This window comes from Erpetoichthys calabaricus, chromosome 16 (genome assembly GCF_900747795.2).
Source record: "Erpetoichthys calabaricus chromosome 16, fErpCal1.3, whole genome shotgun sequence".
Classification (NCBI taxonomy): Eukaryota; Metazoa; Chordata; class Cladistia; order Polypteriformes; family Polypteridae; genus Erpetoichthys; species Erpetoichthys calabaricus.
The window spans coordinates 73,474,323-73,493,991 of NC_041409.2; the positions used below are offsets into that span (position 1 = coordinate 73,474,323).

Sequence of the window (19,669 nt, forward strand, 5' to 3'; positions counted from 1 at the left end):
CCCGTTAAATCTAAACCTTGCCATACATCGACCCTTATGGAGAGTGAAGGAGTTCCCACAAGGTTTCTAGAAGAACATTATGCTATGTTCATAAAAAATTCCAGATCAGACAAGGAAAAAAAAAGTGGAAACTTGCTGGTCAGGAAAGAGTTATAAAATCATATCAAAGGGTGTAGGGCTCCACTGCAGCCAGTGAGCGCCATTATCTCCAAAATGGAAAACATTTAGAACAGAGGTGAATCTTTTCCGGAAAGGATGGCCCGCCAAAATTACCCCAGGGGAACAGTGACAACTCAATTAAGAATTCACAGAAAATCTCTCATCATCATCATCATCATCTGACGAACTGTAGATATTTCTAGGCCGAGAAGGTCAGTATTCAAGTAGCAAGATGGTTGCCTCTGTTATCCAAGAGCACATTACTGCTTATCTTGCATTTGCAAAGAAATATCTGGCTGATCAACAAGTCTTTTAAAATCATGTTTTGTGGACAGAGGAGTCAAAAGTAGAACTCTTTGGGTGACACAGGTGCCATTATGTCTGGCTTAAAGTTTAAAGTGTTCAACAGTAAGAACATCATACCTGTAATAAAATGTGGGTCTGCTTTGCTAACTTAGGACCTGGAGGACTTGTCATTGTTGAAAGAACCATGAATTCTGCACTTGACTAGAATATTCTTAAGGTGAACGTCCAGTCATCTGTCCATGACCTGAAGCTGAAGCAGAATTGAGTTATGCAGCAGGACAATGACTCAAAACACAAAAGCAAAATTAATGGCTCAGTAGAAACAAAATGAAAGTTGTGGAGTGGCCAAGTCAAATTCCTGACATGAACCCAATAAAGATGCTGTGGCAGGATCAGAAATGAGCAGTTCACACTCGCAAACCTACCAATATGTCTGAATTAAAGCAGTTCTGCAGAGATCAATGGGGCAGTGATTTGAAAGACTGTTGTCAAATTGCAGGAACTGTTTACTTGTGATTGCTGCTAAAGATGCTGCAACCAGGAATAAAGGATATTAGCAAGGTGCTAAATACCTTTCCACAGCACTATACAAGTGAGAAAAAGTAAACCAGGAGCATTCTATATGTGCCCTGGCAAAACAGCCACAGTGTTGGTGGATTTTTTGATCTTCACTGAATTAGATTTTCTTCCATCCTTTTTCTGTTGAAAAAAGAAAAAATTAAAATGTTAAATGTAAGAAGTTTAGCTTGCTTCCAATACGTTCTTGGAAAGAGGGATTTCTAAAAGAGGTACTTGATTCCAATATGTACAAAGGTTGAGCAGGCACTAACTCATTTCTACCCTGCTGCTCCAGCTCATTTTCTTTTTAAGGCAGACAGGAAAATCAGTCCACACCTCTGAGCCTACTGTTCTAACAGTACTAAATGGCAAAACTTACTTTTAAGATTAATGGTAGATTCCGTAAAGCCTACATTGATTCCAGAGGTATAATTACACACAGTGCACAAGTCGGTAAGGATTCAAGTTTTGGGAGTCCAACCACCAAGAATGTCTTAAAGATTTCTATTAATTACTCCAGACATTTATTGCCAGAAAAAAAAAAATTGTCTTGGCTTTATACTTTGGGTCATTGTTATTCTGAAAGGCGAACCGTTGCTCCAGTCTGAGGTTATGTGCACTCTGGAGCAGGGGTTAGGGATAAGATTACCCTAATGACCTCTCATGTATTTGCCTGCATTCATCCTTCCCTCAGTTCTAGGCAGTCTTCCTGTCCTTGCTGTGGAGAAGCACTCCCATACCATGATGCTGCCACCACCATGCTTCACCGTAGGGATGGTATTAAGTAGGTGATAAGCAGTGTCTAGTCTTCAGCAGACATAGTGACTGGAGTTCTGCCCAAAGAGTTCAATTTTTGTCTTATCAAACCAGAGAGTCTAATTTCCTCCTCCTCAGAATCCTTTAAATAACGTTTGGTGAATTTCAGGAGGGCTGTCACATGCCTTTAACTCAAGTGTGGCTTCCTTTTAGGAAGTCTTCTATAAACACCTTATTGAGGAGTTCTGCCAAGATGGTCATTCTTCTGACAGGTTCTCCCATATCAACAGAGGGCTCCTGAAGTGATCATTGGGTTCTTGGTCACAAAACCAAAGCCCATCTTGCAAGGTTACTCAGATTGGCTGGAATGCCAATTCTGGGAAAAGTCCTGGTGTTTCAAAACTTCTTCTATTTCACAATTATTAAGAATACTGTGCTCTTAGGAAGACAAAGCTTTATAAACAGTTTTACCCCCTTGCCCTGCCCTTTCTAAACCATGTCCAGTCAGTTCAGTTTGCCACAGTTGGATGCCAATCAAGGTCTACACAAATCTAAAAGATCATTAAAGCAAACAGGAGGCAAACAGGATTTTTATTAAATGTGCAAACGTTTCTGAAAACAGGTATTCACTTTGCTATTACGATTTTCTGAGTGTAGATTGACCTAAAAATGGTAAATTTATCCATCTAAAATGAAATCTGAAACACAATAAAGTGTGCAGAAAGTGAATGGGTCTGAATACTTTTGGAGTCCACTGTATATCAAGGATGCAGTGATATTCTAAACACTGATGGGTGATTCAGTAAAAATGCTAGGTTTAAGTTACAAGGATATACTTGTGTGTTTGTGCTGGTACAAAAAAAGAAGCAAATGTCAAGGTCAATTTATTCTTTATAAAAATACATTTAATGTATACTTTTTCCTTTCAAATGTCAGCTAAAGTGTACAGTAATACAATATGAAAACAGCACAGAGAATAGATTTACAAGTCCTGTCCCATGGCCTCACAACAGTTATTGACTTACAATTCAAATTTGCTGTTGAAGTGGTAAAGCCAACTAGTGAGAAAATAATCCAGTGAACGCATCCTGTATAGCACGATGACAGGCAAGGCTGGATGTGTAGCCTCCTGCGAGGTCCTGAGGGGATGTCGCTCGTACATGATTGAGGTATCTGGAAAAAGGGCAAATTCTTTATTAAAGAAGCTGATTAACAAAAAAAGCAGCCCCCAGCCCCACCACCTCCTCCATCATGTAAGAAATATAATGAACGACTCCACGAGGTAGAAGTACATAAGAAACAAGAATAGTTGTGTTACATGTTTGAAATATTAAAATGTGTGCTTCAATTTAAATATTTGCAATTGTAGTAGAAATATGCCATTTTTTCACCCTCTGACAAAGGTCAAGTGAGGGCTAGATCCCTAGTAAAGAATCAAAAATGACATTGTGTTCATAATCACCAACCTTAAAATAATCTAAAATGATATACCACATGCTTATATTTGAAATTTCCTGTTTTAACCTTCTGCTAGGACCACCAATAAAAAACATACCAAAAATATCATATTTCTGATTAACAACTTATTACACAAGCTGGTGACCCTCAGACACTTGTCTTCTGATTGGGCCGTGATTTTGGGTCTGCCAGATGTCTTCCTATCAGAGTTTCTTCCAGCCTCCAATTGCCTTTGGATTGTGTAGGACACCACTGGACTCACTGACACTTTTTCTTGCAACTAGAATATTGTCCAAGTAGTACCTCAGAGGGTGTAGTAACACAGTCTGTTCCAACTCTGCTGTAAGACAGTCAGAGGGTTTTAAGTAATCATCAGAAGCTGGGACACCTGTGCAAACTGTTTATATCAACTTGCAAGATTCAATTTATTTGAATTACTACAAAATATCTGTAGGTTGTGATATTTCAGTTTTTGCCAACCTAAGCTCTAAATTTAAACCTCTGACAGTTTACTGCTTATCTTATCTAGGGAGAGCGGTGGCTCTGAGGCTGGGGATCTGCACTGGCAATCGGAAGGTTGCCGGTTCAAATCCCGTAAATGCCAATAGGGACTCTGCTCTGTTGGGCCCTTCAGCAAGGCCCTTAACCTGCAATTGCTGAGCGCTTTGAGTAGTGAGAAAAGCGCTATATAAATGCAAAAATTATTTATTTATTATTTATCTTTTCACAATTTTTGGTCATTCATTGCATTTCAATTGATTAAATTTGATGAAAAACTGGAAAAACTGAGGTGTTCTAAAACTTTTCACCAGTGGTGTATGTTGGGGGTTTTCTTGTACCAGTGAGTCAAGAAGTGTTGAACAAAAAATGTGATTTCAAAGCATTCAAAAGTAAATTTTAATGAACACAATTATGCCGTTTAGTGAAAAAGCAACTTATTGCAAAGTGAAGTTGATGGCATAAAAAAACAGGTTGCAGGCAGACAGCCTGCCTTTTTGAATAACCACTTTTTCACACCATCTCTTATAGTTCAGCCTCAAGGCCCTAAAAACCTACACTAATAAATCTCTCCAACAGCATATTGGACAGGAAAGTAAGAAGTAAAATGTAAATCAAAAATCAACTGCCTTTAAATTATGTTTAAGTACTCTATCTGTTCTGTCCTTAAATATGAGAAACAAATACAAGGAACATTAACAAGTTATCTGAACAACCGCTGAGTCAGTCTGCCACGCTTCACGTGAAATGGGAAGTGAAAAAAGCCATCCGTAAGCCTGTTTCCCTTTATGGGCATTATTCTCAACTCATTCTGAAACCCTATTGCAGGGTTCATGAGGGGTTTCAGCCTATCCTGAAAGTGCACGGCAGAGAACAGCTCTGAACATGGCACCAGTTGATCACAGGGCCACAAATGGGAACTTCTGAAACTGAAAATAAATATAACAGCCTTGAAATCTATAGTATACTCAGATTTTGAAAAATTTTTTATCTGTTAAACCAGCACTTCCTTTATAAAGTTCACTGCTGTTTTCTCACTTTCCTTCTGGATTGTGTGAAGTGTTTATGTAACACAGAACTTTAATTTTCTGGCCCATTAGCTCCTGCTAGGGCAGCTGCCAGAGGAAGGTCAGTTTACCACAGATTTGGCAAATCAGGCTGAAATGCAGATAAAGCACCACTAATAGGCCTCAAACAGCTGCACCCCTGGCACAGAGAACATGGGACCACTGGCAAGTAGGCCTGCCATTGGCAGCAAGATGCAAAAAATAATAATAAAATGCTTGTACACCCAGGAATGCACATTACAGACAAATAGCAATTAAATACTGATCAGTTACAGTTTGTCCATTGCTCTGAAAAGCTTTTAATGCATAGATCAATAGCAGACAAGTTTGTAAATTATTCAGAAGTGAATTTACTTAAACCGTGATGTATTCATTTTGATAGTTTTCAGCACATTTAATCCTTTTTCATAGCTCATGGTTTTTAAGAAATTCAAGATATTTCATTTGCAGTTTTTATTTTAAAACTTTGATAGGTGTGTGTATTTGAATACTTGGGACAGATTTCTGTGAATGCAGCTAAGAAAGGGCCCATCTTTGTGTAAAACATTTGGTAAATACAAAAATAAGCTGAAAACTAAGGAGATCATTACAAAAAAACTCATACCCAATTCCAAAGCTTCATGGTGATAATGAAAATAGCTCATATTTTATTTAAAGGAGACCTCTCTAAGAAAAAAGGCAAGCACTACAGTAAATGCTAAAAAGTGTAACATTTGGGCTCTGCAAATAGAATACATTTTTAAACAATAACACAAGGTAGCAACGGAGTTCATACTCACACAAATTCTTTCTAGTATCTGCTATTGGTAACAATAAAAAAATAAATTAAAAAAAACTGTATAGGATCATAGAGTCACTATTATTATATGTACAGACTACAGTGAAATTGTCACTCGCATCTGCTATCAACAAGGCAATGCCCTCCAGTGCCATGATTTAAAGTAGGAAAAGCTACTGTAATGATATATATTGTACTGTACCAAACTATATAAACGTGTTTAAATGCAATACAAAATAGTAAACTGCAAGCAACTTTGACTCAGGGCCATGCATTTTGATGAAACTAATCATCCTGCAAATACCTGACGTGAAACACTCACTTAAGAAACATTAGTCATAAATGAAACCAGTATATATGAATGCAGTATATTCTACATATATGAAAAAACAGACACACAGACACTATGCTACCTCTCCATTCCCACTGCACATGCTGAGTGATTACAAATCTATTTCGATTCTTCCTAGCTGTTTACTTTGAGAATAAAAATGTAATTTTATTTCATAAGGCACCTTCCACAAAACAGTCTATGAGAAGGTACTTTACAAGATGCATCCTTCAAATTTCCAAACTCGCTTATTCAGAGCAGGGATGCAAGCAACCAGTGCAAAGTAGGACCAATCCCTGGACAGGAGGCCAGTCCATGGTAGGGTGAACACCCTCACACATACACATCAGGGGCAATTAAAGATCAACAGTCCACTAACCTGCATGTCTTTGTACTGTGTAAAAACCAGAGAAACTACAGGAAACCCACATAGAACCAAGGAGCACCCAAGACTTGAACCCCAGACTCATTTTTTCCTCATGATACAACCCACTTTACAAGATACAGGAGAATTAATTCAAAATAGCAATGGATGCATTAATGTGTTCACAGAATTTGTCAGTCCAGTACAAATAAATAAATACAAACAAGGCACTAATTAAAAAAAAAAAAACAAGAATGGTGGATGTCCATTTCATGGACCATCTAAATGTTCTTACAGTCATAACAAACCCATCTTTTTTCAGCCTCTGCTTTTTTTTCCCCCAACAGCAGTGTCACAGAACACCACGGGATATTTCTGCAGCATCATGACCTGAAACCAGGCCTCCTTTTGTACAACTCCAATTCCAAAAACATTGGGGCCGTATGGAAAATTCCACCAAAAACATAAGTGATTTGTAAAGTACTTGTACTAAAATAAAAACAACACGACGTGTTTTATCTAATCAACTGCATTGCTTTTTGAAGATGCACGTTTATCCTGAAATTGATGCCAGCAATGCGATTCCAAAAAAGTTGTGACAGGGCACTTTAGGACTAATAATGACGTGGCAAGTTGAAATCAAAGGCTGACAAACAGGTAAGCCAATGGACTTCTGGTATATAAGCAACCTCCAAAAAGGACCTAGGGTGGCTTGAGTGTTGACCATTTGCCAACAGACACATCAGCAAATACTCCAGCACTTTGAGAACAACATTACCCAAAGACAAATCAGTAGGATTTTTGGTATTTCACCCTCTATAGTTCATAATATATTAAAGGATTTAAGGAATCCGGTCAAAACTTGGTGCATAAAGTAGCTACGGATACGAGTTAAGGCCTTACTATGCACAGCATTGCCCTGCCAGACTCCTCAGCACTTACTAGATACACATTTTTATTATGTACCTCTTAGACTAGTGAGAATAAACTTGTCTGTTCAGAACTCAGAAATCAAAGTAGATGCTGTGATGATGATTATTTCATTTTAGCAGATTAAGAAAAGGGAATGTGGTGGAGTACTTGAGTCAGTACTAATGTTATCCACTGCAGCATTTTTTTTTTTTTAAAAGATGAGGTTCCATGAAGACCATTCTGTACTTTGCTCAGTGGCAGCAAATGACACTACAGCCTTGTGATTTCACTCAGAATAGTAAGCCGTACTCTGAAATCCACTCAAGTCTGCCTTAAATTCTCCAGTCTTGTAGCTCAAATCTATTGTAAATTTTTCTGTTTGGATTATGCATATATTAAGAGGCTTCAAAGTTCTTCATGGATAGAAACAAGGATTCCACAAGAATTGCCAACATATGGAGTAGTATTTGGGCCCCTTGCGGATGTTTAGTTAAGACTGCCTAAGAAATGAATTCCTGGGGTTTTCTGGCAGCGGTCAGTCCAGTCTGATGTGCACGTCCTGAACAAAGCATGGTTTTGCCAAAGATCTTTCCATCATTGTGGTTTTAGAGGTGCTGCAGCCCGCATCTTCTGCTGGCTCAGAGATTTCAACATGCTGTGCTTATTATTGTATTTGATACGTCTGTTTTAAACACTTGCAGATGTTCCTTGCATTGAAGCAGCCCTTGCTTGGGATGTTTCCAAGGTTGTAACCTTTTTGTTTATTTTTTACCTTTCTTCTGCACTCATTTCGCATTTAAAGGTTAAGACACTTCAGTTATTCAGGATTGTGCAACAAAAGTGAACTTCTTCATGGACTCAATGAAAGTTTTGTCTCCAAGTACCTGCCTGCATTAAGTTTTACAGAAAAAATACACCACACCTATGTCTGAAACTGTCTGCTGTGAGCTGCTGGTGTGTGTGTGATTTTGAAAAATAAAAAGAGGTTTATAATATAGACTAGGGAGAGTGCACAGGGTAATGGATATTTGGTATATTCATAATATACATAAGCAACTATAAGACTTGAGTCTTGCCTTACAAAAGACACCAAAAAAGCACACAGTTACTGGACAATAAGGTTTCAAAAATATATTTTTAATGAAAACAAAATCTGTCAGCTTTTAGTCTGATCCTGTCAGACACTGACATCCTCACACACTTCATAGTCTTTAAACTGTTCCATTGCATCTGGTGATAAATGAGGAAGGGAGCTCTGCAGGGGGAGCTCTCTACTTTATCAAATGATGCTGATTTCATAGGAGTCAAGTTCAGTTTTACGGGCTAAACAGGCCCCCTTGACTTCTTGAAGGGAAACAAGAGTTGCCAAAATCCCTTTCCACTTTTAAATTTCTTTGCTATCAACTCCACCCCCAACATGTGCAACTAAAAAAACAAAAACACACTCTCTATGCTGCCTTTCCCCTTGAGTCTTCCTACAGATTCTATTAGCATCTTCCTATTACATCACCATATTTAAAAGGCAAAACCCTTAATGAAAATTGAAAAAGCTTCCATGACATTTTCACTTTCAATTTATGTTTGCAATACTCACATTAGGGCAGTGTGTTATATTCTGTTACAAATAAAGAAAAATTGCATCTGGTGATCTTTCTTCTTACCTACAGTAAGGCAACACATACTACTGTTCTGCTGTTTAAATTCTTACTATAATATGCATTATCTGTCATTTATCTTTTGCTTTTTTATTCAAAGCACTTTAAGCTGTAGACGTTTAATAGTAACAATAGTAAGATGATGATGATGACAATGATAAACAACAACATAATCTCCTCAAACCTGCTTAATCCAATTCACACTGGGCCAGTGCCTGTCCTGGCAGCACAGAGGCCAAGGGCTGAAAAAAGCCTTGAATGGGGTGATAGTCTATGACAGGGTCCACTCAGAAATTCACACACATACACTGAAAATTGGGAATCGTCAATGAATCAAATGAGCACATTTTTGTGAATGTGGAAAGAAATCCATGCAGACATTGGGAGAGCATACACACTCCCAACAGAAAAAAGACTGAAAATCATCCATCACACAACAAAAATAATGCCTGGAGCTTCTCCACAAAAAATGGCAGCAATGAACTTGATTTAAAGTCACATTTCTGTTTGGTTTGCCTCCTATTTACGTGACAAAACTTAGACATTCATTTAAGTCAAGAGAGCAAATCCTGTGACCTCTGACCTAATACCATCTGTACATTTGCAATTATGAAAGCAGTGACGAATACACAGGTACAAAGGTTTTGTTTGTGAAACTAATTGCTAGAGGAAGCAAACACAGCCCCAGGGCGATGAAGAGGAGAAGGAGAAGACGACAGTGGCAGAGTTAAATCTCAAGATACTGTAACTGTTCCATAGATCTCAACACCAACTAATTACCATTAGACAGACAGTGTATTGGTTAAGGAGCAGGAATATAAGTAAGAAAGCTGCTGGTTCAATCTCTGTTTTGAGACCCTGAGCAAGCCACTTTACCCAAATGTAAAAGAAAAACCTCCTAAAAAAATACCAAACATATCTATACTATATACTCTGTAAAGTACCTTAGGATGATAGTGTTATAAAAATGTTTCCTAAGCTATATAAATTATTTCCTAATGCATGAGACAAAAATGAAAACATTAGGTTTAAATATAGTATGGCTATATTCTACATTGAAATGTGTGTTTCTCTGAGTATACATCACAATATACAGTACTAGGTATGTATGGGTTTGCATTTAATTAACTGTAAAGATAAATGCGCCTGTGACTTATAACGCAATAAGAGGAAATAGTCATGTGCCGGGATTTGGGGAACAACCATATCTAACAGTATAGAATATTAAACATCAGAACAATCTAGATGAGAACAGGCCATTCATCCCAACAAAGCTTGTCAATCCTATCCACTTAATTCTTCTAAATAACATCAAGGTTAGTTTTGAAAGTCCCTAAAGTCTTACTGTCCACCACGCTACTTTGTAGCATATTCCAAGTTTCTATGGTTCTCTGTGTAAAGAAAAACTTCGTAATGTTTGTGTGAAATTTACTCTTAACAAGTTTCGAACTGCATCCCGTGTTCTTGATGAACTCATTTTAAAATAACAGTCTCAATCCACTGATTCTAATTTCCTTCATTATTTTAAACACTTTAATCATGTCTCCTCTTATTTAACTTTTGTTCAAATTGCAAATGCTCTGCTATTTTAATCTTTCTTTATAATTCATCCCATGTAGCCTTGGAATTAGCCTAGTCGCTCTTCTCTGGACCTTTTCTAGCGCTCCTTTCCTTTTTGTAGCCTGGAGACCAAAACTGCACACAGTACTCCAGATGAGGCCTCACCAGTGCATTATAAAGGTTGAGCATAACCTCCTTGGACTTGTACTCCAAACATCGTGCTATATAACCTAACATTCTGTTTGCCTTCTTAATGGATTCTGAACACTATAGTATAGGTATGGTATACACCTGTATATATAAAATAATACTTTCCATATGTCTTTGGAATTTTGAGCTTTATTTGATGTTATTTTTCTGTTTTGCACATTAGTATGGATAACATTTTAACCTGTAAATCAAATTTTGTCTGTAGCTCACAAACATTTTGAACTATTGACCTGAAATTTGGTACGCATATACTACGTGACGTCTACTATCTGCTTTCGGGGTGATGATTGGCCTCCAAGGTTATTCCTCTTTTTATTTTATTGTAGAATCAACTCTCGGGAGCGGCCGTGTGGCGCATGCATATAGGTGCTGTTCTCATCCCTTCCACCTTCGCCATCACTTCCCCTACCTCTTCATATTTCAAATCATTCTTGAGGCAGATTGAAGACTTAAGTGCCAGCTTAAGTGAAAAATGAAGGAAAACGTACTAAGTAACTGCAACACAAACACTGACTTAATCAGTTTTAACGCGAAAAAATGCCGACAAAAGAAGAGAAGAAGTGGTCTGTTAGGCTAGAGAAAAGAAGAGCTGCTTAGGAAGCAGCAAGCACATCAACCTCTGAGCAAACGAATGCTAAACGTACATAGAAAGAGTATGAAAACTATGAATGCTCAAGTCTAATGTATTCACTGCACGTTATCATGCAGTGTGTCGTTACTGGTAATATACAGTGCATCCGGAAAGTATTCACAGCGCATCACTTTTTCCACATTTTGTTATGTTACAGCCGTATTCCAAAATGGATTAAATTCATTTTTTTCCTCAGAATTCTACACACAACACCCCATAATGACAATGTGAAAAAAGTTTACTTGAGATTTTTGCAAATTTATTAAAAATAAAAAAATTGAGAAAGCACATGCACATAAGTATTCACAGCCTTTGCCATGAAGCTCAAAATTGAGCTCAGGTGCATCCTGTTTCCCCTGATCATCCTTGAGATGTTTCTGCAGCTTAATTGGAGTCCACCTGTGGTAAATTCAGTTGATTGGACATGATTTGGAAAGGCACACACCTGTCTATATAAGGTCCCACAGTTGACAGTTCATGTCAGAGCACAAATCAAGCATGAAGTCAAAGGAATTGTCTGTAAACCTCCGAGACAGGATTTCTCGAGGCACAAATCTGGGGAAGGTTACATAAAAATTTCTGCTGCTTTGAGGGTCCCAATGAGCACAGTGGCCTCCATCATCCGTAAGTGGAAGAAGTTCGAAAACCACCTGGACTCTTCCTAGAGCTGGTCGGCCATCTAAACTGAGCAATCGGGGGAGAAGGGCCTTAGTCAGGGAGGTGACCAAGAACCCAATGGTCACTCTGTCAGAGCTCCAGAGGTCCTCTGTGGAGAGAGGAGAACCTTACAGAAGGACAACCATCTCTGCAACAATCCACCAATCAGGCCTGTATGGTAGAGTGGTCAGACAGAAGCCACTCCTTAGTAAAAGGCACATGGCAGCCCGCCTGGAGTTTGCCAAAAGGCACCTGAAGGACTCTTAAACCATGAGAAAGAAAATTCTCTGGTATGATGAGACAAAGATTGAACTCTTTGGTGTGAATGCCAGGCGTCACGTTTGGAGGAAACCAGGCACCGCTCATCACCAGGCCAATACCATCCCTACAGTGAAGCATGGTGGTGGCAGCATCATGCTGTGGGGATGTTTTTCAGCGGCAGGGACTGGGAGACTAGTCAGGATAAAGGGAAAGATGACTGCAGCAATGTACAGAGACATCCTGGATGGAAATCTGCTTTAGAGTGCTTTTGACCTCAGACTGGGGCGACAGTTCATCTTTCAGCAGGACAACGACCCTAAGCACACAGCCAAGATATCAAAGGAGTAGCTTCAGGACAACTCTGTGAATGTCCTTGAGTGGTCCAGCCAGAGCCCAGACTTGAATCCGATTGAACATCTCTGGAGAGATCTTAAAATGGCTGTGCTCCGACGCTTCCCATCCAACCTGATGGAGCTTGACAGGTGCTGCAAAGAGGAATGGGCGAAACTGGCCAAGGATAGGTGTGCCAAGCTTGTGGCATCATATTCAAAAAAACTTGAGGCTGTAATTGCTGCCAAAGGTGCATCGACAAAATATTGAGCAAAGGCTGTGAATACTTATGTACATGTGATTTCTCAGTTTTTTTATTTTTAATAAATTTGCAAAAACCTCAAGTAAACTTTTTTCAAGTTGTCATTATGGGGTGTTGTGTGTACAATTCTAAGGAAAAAAATTAATTTAATCCATTTTGGAATAAGGCTGTAACATAACAAAATCTGGAAAAAGAGATGCGCTGTGAAAACTTTACGGATGCACTGTATATGGCTGGAGACAACCATAAGTGCATTTTGCTTAAAACTGGGTGGCAACAATTAGACTGCTCACTGACTGTCACATTTCTAAACCAATCCAATGCCTCATGAAGGTAGCACTCAAAGTAGGGGCGATGATTTTGTGTGACAATGGTGTACTCGTTAACCTAATATGACAAAGAGCAAACTTCAGATTACGATAAGCTGTCTACAGACAAAAAGTCTTCTAAAAAGACTACTATTAAACATATAAATGTGTTGCGTGTGCAGAGAGCACATTGCACATGTTAAAAATAAACATAACCTGTTGCAAGCAAAAAATCTTTCTGGATAATCAGATCATACATTGGCATTCGACAGTATCAATGGATGAGTGGTAAATGTGAATGTTGTCGCATTTGCTGTATGTACTCTCTGTTGTAGAGTGTTACGACAATAATGCAGGAATCAATGTAAGCCTGAAAGAACTGGCAGCTATGCTCATGAAAATATGAGGTAACCAATGTGTCACACCTTGTAATACATTTATATAGAGCATTTCCCATGCTCAAGGCAATTACAGAATATAAGAAAGAACGGCAGGGTATACAGTATATAGCATTGTACAAACCAGATAAATAAATAAAGAAGATTACGACATGAATTCAGAGAAGAAAAAGCCTAACAGACAACATAATTGATGGTCTAGCACACACACATACAGGTTACATTAGCATCTTGACAGAGAAGTAAACTGAGAGAAGGGTAATAAAGTCAAGTAGAGCTAAAAGCCTTCCTGAACAGATGAGTTTTGAGTTGTTTTTTAAAAGAATTCATGGAGTCAGCTGACCTGACCTAATTACCTGACCTTGTCAAAAGGACTGCCATTAATAGAACTGATAATGAAGAGTCACGGGAGATTTCAGTACTCAAAACACCCAAATCAACAAATCTGCCTAATGACACCAGTAGAAGCATGACGAGGCTGCACAACATCCACATTCTGACTACATGTCTAATTGAACTAAATGAAGTTAACATTACTGTCTAATTGGATATGCAAACAAGCCATGCCAGAATACAGCTGCCGTTTTAACACATAGTATATCCATAGACCACAATGCTTATTTAAATTTGCCTTGTTGTTGTTATGCCACAGAGTGATAAATTGTCAAAATGACAGAAAGACATCACAGCAGACAGAAGCACGTCTTAAGACACGTGGACCCAAGTAGCTGCAGTGGTCTATGTGTTTGTCTGTCTGCTCTATCACAGCACTAACTCATGTTTCAAATTGTATCATTAAGCCTCAGTTACCTTGTGCTACTGAACTCCTGAATTGACAAGTAATTTTAGCATTATATTTTCTCTCAACGTCAAGTCTTTTGTTCTGTTTCTTTTGCTCTCTCCCTGAAACCCCGGTGGTTTTAACTGCACGGTCTGGAGGAACTGAGACCAGGTATTTTAAGAAAAAGTCTTGTGGGCATACCATTAGCAGTGGTGGATTTCGCCACTATTCACTCTTAACTTTTTAATAAGTTGTCCACAGATGTGTATTCTTGTTTGAGGTGCACGTCTGGGCCCACAAGGCTACTGTTGGTCCAACTTGAAAAATATGAAAGCAACATTCCATGTCAAAGATACAATGGAAGCAACAGCTGTGATGTGGGGATGTGTGATGGGGACCAATACAAAAATCGTGTATCACTCAAAAATGGCTATGTTAACTGTAATTAAATTTTGTATTTACAATACTGTTAATGCAATTTAAAATACAGGCTTCATGGAGTTTTAAGAATTTCACTGGTTGTAACAGAAGGGCAAGCACAATAAAAACACACATTAATTACTCCATAACAGCCAAAAGGATGTTCATGAAATTTTGCATGCATTTTATATTTAACCTAACTTAACATATAGAGTTTATGGAGTTTCAAAACTATCATCATGAATAGGGGGTTTAATACAGGGGAAAAACACAACAAACAGTAGTTTTGCTCATCTGACATGCTGTATAAATAATTCAATTATTCAACATGCTACCCAGTTTATTAATGTGTGATTAAATATCAACTCATGAAACCACACTAAACCAGGAAATACAAAGAAGTAGCAACCATGGTTCCAATCCAGCAAGATGTTACTGCAATTACTGTATGGAATCCAATCCTACACAAAAAGAAAAAATGTTTGACTCATAATAGGAGAGAGACTAAGTGTTATCAGAGATGTAGTGTAGAAGACAACTGGGACACTAGCATTTCAGCCAAAAATGACAAAAGGATCACTATTTTTAAAAACCACAAACATTTGCTTATTTACTTAACAAATTATACATGTATACCAGGACAACGTCGGGTACTTCAGTTAGTTTACTATAAGCCTGACACAAAAATAAAAAAATCACAATTTATAAAGTAGTGGATAAAACAATCCTGGTTCAGACTACGATAAAGGTGGTATTTTTTCTATAACAAAAAAGATACAACAGGATAACAATTTATAGAAAAGCACTGAGCATACAAGCCAATTCTGTTAAACAGACTGAATTTACCAAGCCATAACACCGAAACAACCCTTGAGATGAGTGCTTTATTGAGTGATATTAACTGACAGTAACAGCACTGCTTGTAACGGGCTGATAGCATAATGGGTTGACTTGGTGATGCATCTAAAAGCATATGTTATGGAATAAATGTTATTTTATGAGGTGGGTGGGTGCACACCATACACATAAAGGTGACACTTCCCATTAGTGACTGAATTACTAGGTACTTACTGGATATTTATTTGTTGATAATATTCATATAAGTCATAATGTTTTATTACAATATGTGCTTTATTAAGATTTTTAGTTCTGCTGCACAAAAAGTAAACCAATCACATTAATGATTATATGTAATAACTACACACAGATATTTTGTATAACAAACACACACATAGTGTACACATGGATTTAGAAGGTGCAACATAGCAGTTAAAGTATTACTCAGTAAAGCCTCAAGTCAGCTGTCCGACTCCAGAATACTGGGAATAATTCTACCACTGTGATTTCTCAAAGCATTGTCTTTCTCTAACTGACTCTTAATCCATTCATCCATCTCTCTTACATTAGATTTTTTGTTTTTTCAAGAACACAGTTTTACAGTGGAAATATGATTGCCAATATGAGTCAATCACTGTTTGGAAAGCTGACGGTTTCGGCAAAAAGTTCTCTCCCTTCTACGCTGTCTGCATTTTAGGCTTTTATTCTTTATCCTGTCATTTCATGGTTTACTAGGCATTGAATTTATATAGATTTCTGATGATATGGAATTAAAATTTATTTTGGCATGGTGGAATATTTTAGAAAAAAAAAACTAAACAGAGAAACCAATAAATAAACAAACAATGCCCAAATATCATTGTGATTTTATTAATATAACGCTATTTATTGCTATAATATAACAGTATTTGTTTTTTTTAATTCAATTTTTTCCCAAAGTATTCCTACATATTTTTGTGATTCCTGCATAATTAACAAACAATATAATATTTATTCTTAAATATAATTATTTATATATCATAAATAAAATTGGACTATGTAAAAAAAATAAACAAAACAAAAACATAAATGAATGAACCAAATGACTGACTGAAACTCTGAAATTATATAATTATACCATCAGTCAGCACTTTATTCATTACATGCCTTGTGGCAAGAAAAAACCTGCCTTGACCGAGAGCTAACTCTGAAAAAAACCGACAGCTCATGCAATGATTTTTAATTGATAAGACGCTGTCACTTGCTAACAAAGCAGAAACAAACACTTATCTTTAAAGAAAAAAAAAAAAACCTTAACAGTTTATAAAATCTTTCAGATCTGTCTGAACTAGCTGTTTAACTTGTTTCTAAATAAAATACAGAAAGCGACTCCAAACATTCTCTCATATAACTTATATGGTGTGATTACATGACAATTAATAAAACCTCTCAAAAATATCATTTAAATTATTATTACATACAAATGAAAGAATACAGATCATAATAAAATGTGCTGGGAAAACTTACATTTGCGACTATAGTATAGGTAAACTAAACACAAGTTAACTGCCATAAAATATTTACTGCTTAACCAAATCAAACACTGTTCTAAAACTGAATTATTATACTCCATGATGAATCTCCAAATAAAAATAAACAATACAAGTTTCATATCTGCATGCTGTCAGCACAGTCTGTTTCCTTATAAGCTTCAGGATGACATAGGCTTCCATCGATTATTTAGCTTTAAATTGAGAGACTATTTTAAGCCTCACTAACAGTGTCCTTTCCGCTAATTTAATCCCTGTGCAGCTGATGTGGTTATTTCTTCCAAGAAAATCGAGATTTCCATGTAACTCTAAACCCACATCGCTCCCTTTTTTAATGGGGGACACTGCTCTTCACATATCTCTGGAATGAGCCAGCACTGGTTTGTGTGTGTGGGGTCCTTACAAAGAATGCGAGGGGAGCCCTCACAGAATGACCAATTAGGTTCAGGTTTAAAACGACCGATTTATATGGGATATCCAACCCTTCCTATCAGGCCCAGCTGCTCAGGAGCCAGGCTGCAGTGTGAATTCCTCACCCTGACGTAGAAGCCAGCAGGAATAAGCACTCCATTGTTTTTCTTTTATAGTCACCATAAGCCAGCAACCTAAATTACTCCATTTAACAAAAAACAGCTGCTAGGAGTTTCTCCAACATTTTAAAACAAATCAAACACACTAATCCTAATAATGGCCACTTCAGCTCCTGCGTATTTCAAGGTAGGATTGACAAGGCTGTTGGTGGTTTTGTCATGGATGTTTTTTAAAATTGTTTAGCTGATACAGTTTTGAAAAATGTGTATTTATTTGTCTATCTGCCAAAATTTATGTAAAAATAATAAATAAAACTTACAATGTATAAAATATACATGAAAAAGTGCTAACAAACTTTCTCCATTTCTTAACATTATAAAAAATGAAATGACCCCTAGCATTCCCTGTGTATATTAAAGACTTTCTTTATAATACTGAAGAAGTCTAGAGATGGACAGTCAGTGTCATAGGTGACTATTTTGTTGCAGGCTGAAGGAGTTAATTCTTGTCCTCCTAACATTCCTCCAGCTTGGATTTCACCGCCACACTGATGAACTCCAACTTGGGTTTCAGTTTACTGTTTACATAAAAGTGGGACTTCAGAAGAGACCTGTTGTACGTGGTACTGCTTGTCTCATTTAAATTTAAGCCAGGTCTCAAAGCCATGTAGACTGATAATAAACATGAGGTTTGAAAGAGGACGATGCTAGAATTGCATGAGAATTTAGGGCCCTAGATTTGAAATCATACAAACACAGATTTGTAATTTATCTTGATTTACCTTAAAGGCTTAAGTATACAGATATTAAGGGAAAAAGGAAAGGCTGCCTACACAATCCTGCTGCTCATAAAGATGAAAGCAAACAAGTTTTATTGTGCTAACAAAACTACTAAGATTAAAATCAACACTCTATATTACTTTAGTTCATTTTAATGAAAAAATGCTTTATTCCTTTCATCGGGGTTTCTTACTGAAAGAAATATTGTCAGCCATATGTTTAAATGCTATTGCTACAAAGTTCATTTGTGTAGTTAAATGTAAAGCTCAGTTTCAGCCCAGGCTGTAAAGAATCACATGTTTCTGCTAATATATAAAACATACAAATAAATACATACATACATACATTTTATTGACCCATTCTGGCTGAAATACCCAATGGTAACCAAGATACAAATTATAAAATGCATGCACACAAATAGCTAGATTCATCAATATTGTTTAGAAGTTATTTCTCGGGTTTATCAATTATCAGTCTATATATGTGAATTTCCCCTTGGGATTAATAAAGTATCTATCTATAGCATGTATTTTGTAGTGTAACATTGGAATGTAACATTTTTATTCATTTATGCCTAGTCTGGATTCATTAAATCACATTTAATTTTCAACCCTTTAAAATATACAACATTAATGAATTTCATAAATGCTCTAATAAGGTGGGGTTCACAGATGGTGAAACAAAAACACAAAATCAACATAAAACAATGAATTTCTATAATCTTCCATTATAGCGTCTAGTCAGAGAGATGCAGAGATGCCTCTGTCCAGTCAGGTGACAGCCACTTGCTCACCTCAAAATATATTTTTTGTTGTATCCCACAACACTTTCCCACGGGCTATAATAAACATCTTTTTCATGATAATCATACAATATACATATTTAGATAATATACTACAACACCAACAACTCAGCAGGCAAATCTTACAAAAATTCTTGTAGTATGCATGTGCTTTTTTTTAAGCCATCACTGTATTTCAGCTATTAAAAAAAACTCATGTTTCATTAATTGTAGAACTTATGACACTTCACATACTCTATGACTCAATTAATTGGGCATGTGGGACATTTTCCTAAGCTGAGGGAAGATGAAGGTTGATGCATTTTAAATAAATATAAATAATTTTGTCTAAATATACAGTGAAAAGCCAAAAAAAAAATCAAACAGGCTTGATCACAGAGCTATATAGTTTGCTATAACATGAAAAACTTACTGTAAATCTACAATAATACCTTGTGATAACAGGGTGGCCAATGAAAACGCAAAATGCTTAAAATATAAAAATGCTTAAATATAAAATATGCAAGCATTTACAGGCAACAATTTAATTTA

The 19,669-nt window shown here is 37.0% G+C and overlaps 1 protein-coding gene across 1 annotated transcript in view; it reads right to left on the reverse strand.

Annotated features, from left to right (window-relative positions):
• Window positions 1-2,652: 2,652 nt before the first annotated feature.
• The window catches only part of mnat1 (MNAT1 component of CDK activating kinase), a 169,989-nt gene continuing 152,972 nt past the window's right edge, over window positions 2,653-19,669 (reverse strand). The window contains exon 8 of the mRNA XM_028822074.2: window positions 2,653-2,952. Within this exon, the coding sequence (XP_028677907.1) occupies window positions 2,838-2,952 (115 nt within the window). The 3' untranslated portion in view covers window positions 2,653-2,837. The remainder of the gene's footprint in view (window positions 2,953-19,669) is intronic.